This window comes from Carassius carassius, chromosome 44, assembly GCF_963082965.1.
Source record: "Carassius carassius chromosome 44, fCarCar2.1, whole genome shotgun sequence".
NCBI classification, from domain to species: domain Eukaryota; kingdom Metazoa; phylum Chordata; class Actinopteri; order Cypriniformes; family Cyprinidae; genus Carassius; species Carassius carassius.
Window position 1 is genome coordinate 25062171 of NC_081798.1, and position 5858 is coordinate 25068028.

The following is a 5858-nucleotide window of genomic DNA, read 5'->3' on the forward strand; positions in this document are numbered from 1 at the left end:
GCCACAGGATGTAGGATTTACACAAGCTCCAGTCTGGATCCAGAACACCGGAGAGGACCTCAGATGATGCTAACCCTGAAACAACAAACAGAACTAACAAATATTGCTACAAGTGTGACTGCATCATATAGCAATTGCTGTTAATTGTGTTCATCGTCTGGTTGACTACGTCTTGTATTAATTTTTCTGAAAATTTCACCACTTATAATCTACTACTAAATATTGTAGAAACTTAATTTTCTGTAAAGCTGCTTTGCAATGATTTGTATCGTAAAAAGTGCTGTACAAATAAATTTTAATTGAACTGAATAGAGATTCAGCGAGCGCACCTGGCTCTTAAAGGGAATGGGAGATGAGACGTTCTGATTTGTTTATTGCACATTATGCCCAAAACACACCTGATTCTTCTTCTTAGTATTATTATTTATTTTTTAATTAATTTATTATTTATTTCATTTAATGCCTTTATCAATTTAAAACTTTCTGTTCTGATAAGACCTTTTAAGGACATTTTTAAGACCCTATATTGTGTCATAGATGTCTTAAAGACGGCATTTCAGACAGTGGTGTTGACTCACTGTTTTACATCTACGATGTATGTGACATGTTACACAGTTAGAAAAGGTACCACGATTACTTCCCTGGAGTGCTATCTCATAGTGGAGGCAGTGATACTGAGCATTAAACTAAGACTGATGTGTTCTTTAAGTATGCACTGTAGCTTTAGGTAACAAATGTATTGCGTGCTTTCTTGGATGAGAATGAGCTCTGTTTAAACAATTATAGCTGTCAGCTATAGCTTTGTCACGCCGTGCAGATAAAATGTGCCAATGAGCCAAAGTCAGCATTAAAATGCAGCAATTCATCCTAAAGGGACACATCAAGCTATTACCAGTTGCAAAAAAAAAAAAAGGTGACTGAGTGCTGCCGGGCTCCAGGAAAAATATGGAGTGTCCCATGGAGAGTTTCTGCAGTCAGACTTCAGTCTGAGCATATGAAAAACTGGACAGCCATGGCTACAAAAAAACCCTTAATTTTGTTACTCAACACTTTTGTGTTTTTGGTGGTAGATTTAAGTGACTTAACCTTCCTTGTGGTAGTCTCTTGGGGGGTCTTGTAAGGAGCTGAGAAATGATTAGTTCCGTGTCAGCAAATGTGTAAGAAATGTTCTGAACTAAAATCAGCATGCAGCCAAAGGACATTTTCATTAAAGAAAGAGTGAATCTATTACATATTATGAATGAGATCTTTTCAAAGGTTGTGTGTGTGTGTAGAACACTGAGCTATTTCTCATATAATCCAAATGTCCAGTCATCTTATTTTGAAAATAAAAACCTAGTTTTTCTTTTTATTATTATTATTTTTTGGATCACTCAAGCCTGGTGCAAGCCTTTTCATTTACCGAACTCTTATTTATGAACAATACTGTTCTTTTTGAAAACTCTTTCCTAGATGAGGATACCTGTTTTTGACGTACCCCATCATGCGCCATCAGAGGATATTACCTCTTATTTCTCAGGGTGTTCTGAGGGCATATTCGAAGACAGCAAACAATACTTGCCTGGCCCCCTTTGTGGAAGGATAAGACGTACCTTTGCAAAGTAATGAGAGAACATAATCTAGCCAGAGGCCAGGAGGCATTCATTTTACATTTGATCCACAGCTTTCAAAGAAGCTCCGCAGAAAAATCTCAACATTTCTGATGTTTGTTGCTCACAGTTGAGCTTAATAAGAGCACACAACAACACAACTCATGGGTATAGAAACAGGTTATAAAAAAGGTTTTAATTTAATATTAAACAGAAAATATGTACAGGACTTTTACATACATAATGACCTGTATGTCGGCCATGAAAAGTAAGAACAGGTACAATCTGTTTCAGTTAATGAACTGTATGTATTTTTTCTATTTTACCTTTTTTCACTGCTTATGTTATGAATAAATTAAGGATATTTTACCTCGCAATGGTTTGAAATGGGAAGAAAACTTGATTCTTTTTTGTTTCAGTTTGGAGAATGTATTATAAAAAAAACATTTGGTTAGTGGAATAAATATTTTATTGCATATACTCTTTATCACAACTATTCAGTAGGATGTGTATTACTGTGTTATTTAAAATGGACACCTTTTGGTTAGTTGTGAAATACAATATTTATTTTATGCTCAAGGAAAGCTAGGAATTTACCTATTTGTGAATTATTCATACTCTTGAGGAAACGTATACTTGTGTATCAAACTATGAAAGGCTGTATTAAATATGAACATACTTTTTAGAATAAGCCAATGTTGCAATATAGAGTTTGCTGTACAGCCTTTTTTTTAAATGGATTGCTCAAGAAGTACTTTAGCAAAGTCCTTTAAACACATTACATGATGGTGACTGGTGGTGACTTACTTAACTCCATCGTGCACATCTGATTTGGAAGTCAGTTCAAAGTGGCAAGTCGATGCAGTCCTTAATTTCGACCGTCACAGACATCTCACCTGAATGTGACTCACGTGGTCTCACTGAGAGTGGCAGTCAATGCATGGCTTCTTCAGAGATGTGTTAGCTTACAGTAGGTGCTGTTATGTAATGCTTTCACGGTGACAGCGTAAGTACTTCCCGAATCTCTCTGCTCTTTAATTCTCCCTCTCAGTAATGGAATTCCAACAGCCTTCCTTTTGAATAGACATGAACCTTTTCTCTGAGGTGATTCTCCAGACAGAAGAATGAAGAAGAAGTCCAAGGGATGAGTGAATATCAATTTAGCTTCGCCCCGATGGACAGTCATGTTGACCTCCCCCTACTGAATGAGAGCAAAAATACTGTTACTTTAAAATCTATTGATGGAAACAGTTGCAATGCATGTGCCTACATTTTCCACCTATGGTTGCTGTTAATGTTATTTACAAAAAGACAAATTTTACTATATTACTTTTTAATTTTACAATCCAGGGCTCATTGGAAAAACCTGCCTGTGGTGACATTGCAAAATGACTGGCAAATGCATTTCTCTTTCAGGTGAGCTAAAGAGCAAGCTTACTATGTCAGGAAAGCCACACATATGCAGAATGTAATGTGATGCAAACATGAAAATGTATTAGTTTACAAATCATGTGCTATGGAGAAAGTGTTTTGAGATCATAACATACAGTAGTATTGGCCAAGAAACCACATAGAAATAAGTATTTATTAATCAATAATGTGCTCCTGTAATAACAATTTGTGTAAAAAGGGAAATAACAGTCCTGCAAGTAGAATCTCTAGTGAATTATGTACATATATAAATATACACATTTAAGTGAGTTTTGCAAAAATGTAGGTAGAAGCACATTTTCCAATAAGTCTGTGTTGGTATTTATTTTAGTGGTTTTATTGTTACCTCTGAGTGCAGAAAGCATTACACTGTTGGTTGTTGTGTAAAGCACACACGCAGCGCTGACCTCCGACGCTGTCCTTGGCAGAACGCCGCTCCCGCTGGGAGCCTCTATAACTCGACATGCCGTATGGGACAGTACGCCTGCCGATACAAAAGGGGTTAAGACCTCTGAGTTACAGAAAACACTGACGAACAGTGAAAGTGAGAAATGCTTTCAGTTCTTTGATGCACTAAAGGTCTTAATCCAGCAAGGTTTAAAGGAAAGTTCGAATTTTGCCTCTAAATTATACTGTTTGTCATGTCTCCATTCACCTTAAAGTTGGAAGTTCAAACCAAAAAGAATTTAATGCAGTGTTGTTAACACCCTGTTCAGTTTGATCTTTCTTTTGCACCGGCAGAGCAGATTACAATCTGCCAAGAGGTCTGAAATGTGACACTGAACCATGCATAATACGGAAGTCAGAAAATATGAGTCTGGACTATGGATGTGCTGGGAATTCCAACCTCCATGCACAAATACTTGGAAGCATGGATTTAAAACATATACATTTAATAGAACTGAACTCGTCTTGATATCAGTAAGCATTATTAAATTAGCTAGAAATAAATAAATAAATTGTACAAAGGATGAAGGATGAAGGATGCTTCAATTCTGCTGAAATCTCCAGAGCTTTCATGAACAGATTCTATTAATGAGCAACCAAGTTTAGCTAGAAAAAAACTAGTCTGCTAAGTAAATCAATGAATTAATAAAAATACTTGACTGTAATAATAACAAATACAATAAAACACATAACTTTGCGTTTCATTAAAAATAAATCTCAGCTCAAAAGTGTGGACTTAAATACTCTTCATTTGGAAAAGGAATAGTTTGCTTTTGTTTAACCTTGATAACTCACTGCAGGCCACCCAATAGTTCATTAAGCTTTGTGTTTTTCTGGTAACACCTCAATAAATGACTCTTATTTATACTGTATGGAAACTAATAAAGCAGACTGATGTTCAGTAAATCTGACCAGCTGTACTCCGGGAGCCATGGGCCTCATCTGCTCAGAGTTACTCCTGCAAACATCCTGTCATGCAAGCGTCTCTTTGATCTCGAGCCCGTTCTCTTTAGCCAGTCTTATATGCTAGACAAGTGGTGGAGAATAATAATTACTCTCAGTGCAAAGAATTATTGTAGCTGTGTTGACATTTCAAGATTTCTGAGTAATATACTACACCTGCAGTTCTTCTTTACAAACATGACTAATGACAAATTCTCTTCATTAAAAGTTAATATATTTTATATTTCCCCACACATTAAAATGGCAACTTTAGTTGGTAACATATAGTTCTAGGAATTGATTAAGACGGCGCCTGTAGCAGAAGCTGAAAACATTTCCCCTAACACCTCTTAATTAAGATAAGTTTCTCTAATCACGAGCAATAAATTCTTATTATGAACATTTTGGATAAGACTGATGCATGTGGCTTGTTTAAATTGCACAAGGAGTTTGCAATCTTATCTGTAATAAAGAAGGAGGCAGGACAGAAATAATTTAGTTTTGACAGAAAGGAGAATGTTTGTCCACGTGTCTCTGTTAAGAAGACTGCCAAATGTAATAGTTCACTTTTGCTTCCAAGACAAAAAACATAGACAGCTAACTGTTTTTCATTTAGCAACCAAATCTTTATTATTTTATTCTTCCATTTTTTCTTCTAAGTAGACAGTGGTTTAATTATTTCATATTTTTTGCATCTTTACCATTGTATCTGCACAATATCTAGTATTCTTAAACACTTGATTACGAATACATTTTTATTACATTTAACTTAAATATGTTAGATGGATTTTCAATGAACACATTTGCTTAGTAATATGCATTATTAGGATCCAGGAACCCTTGCCACATTAAGTTTATTAACTACAAATGTTTTGGTGTCTTCATGTCATAACTGTGTTTTAATACAATTGTCACATTTATTCACTGTTTGCTATGCTATGCTATATTACATAAAGACTGCTTAAATCAAAGTTTTAGCAGTCGTATCCCTGTCTTTAATTTAAAAGTCAGAGGAACAGTAAATCCGTCCAAAATTATCCCACTCTGCAAAGAACAACCTTTCACAGGTTTCAGCACCTGCTGATTATTATTAGCCAGCTTAGAAACTTACTCTGGTGTGTTGATCCAGATGATGTCCAGGTGACAGTAGTAAACACACTCTTTGTCTTTGTACGAGTAACACGTACATCTCTTGGCTCTCCTCCGAGGTTTCAGGATCTCATCAAACCGCTTCGGAGTCGCACTTGATCCTTTGGTTAAATCCCGCGCGCTGTTTTTCATCAGCGCATCTTGACGAAAGGAGGAAATTCCTGCATATGGAAATGCTTTAATTAGAACAAATGACAATTCTAAACATTAAAATAATATCATGCTGCAACAGCACTAAACGCTGATAAACGCCTTTCTATCTGACATACATTTCGATTAATCGTTTTACACATTTCTGTT

General features: G+C 35.8%; 1 protein-coding gene across 1 annotated transcript; it reads right to left on the bottom strand.

Annotated features, from left to right (window-relative positions):
• Positions 1–1904: 1904 nt before the first annotated feature.
• Positions 1905–5627, bottom strand: LOC132126249 (endothelin-3; the record flags this gene model as incomplete). The annotated part of the gene is made up of 3 exons (XM_059537379.1): positions 1905–2790; positions 3367–3504; positions 5521–5627. Coding segments are annotated over 3 exons (264 nt in total), but the record flags the coding sequence as incomplete, so codon positions are not given.
• Positions 5628–5858: the final 231 nt, after the last annotated feature.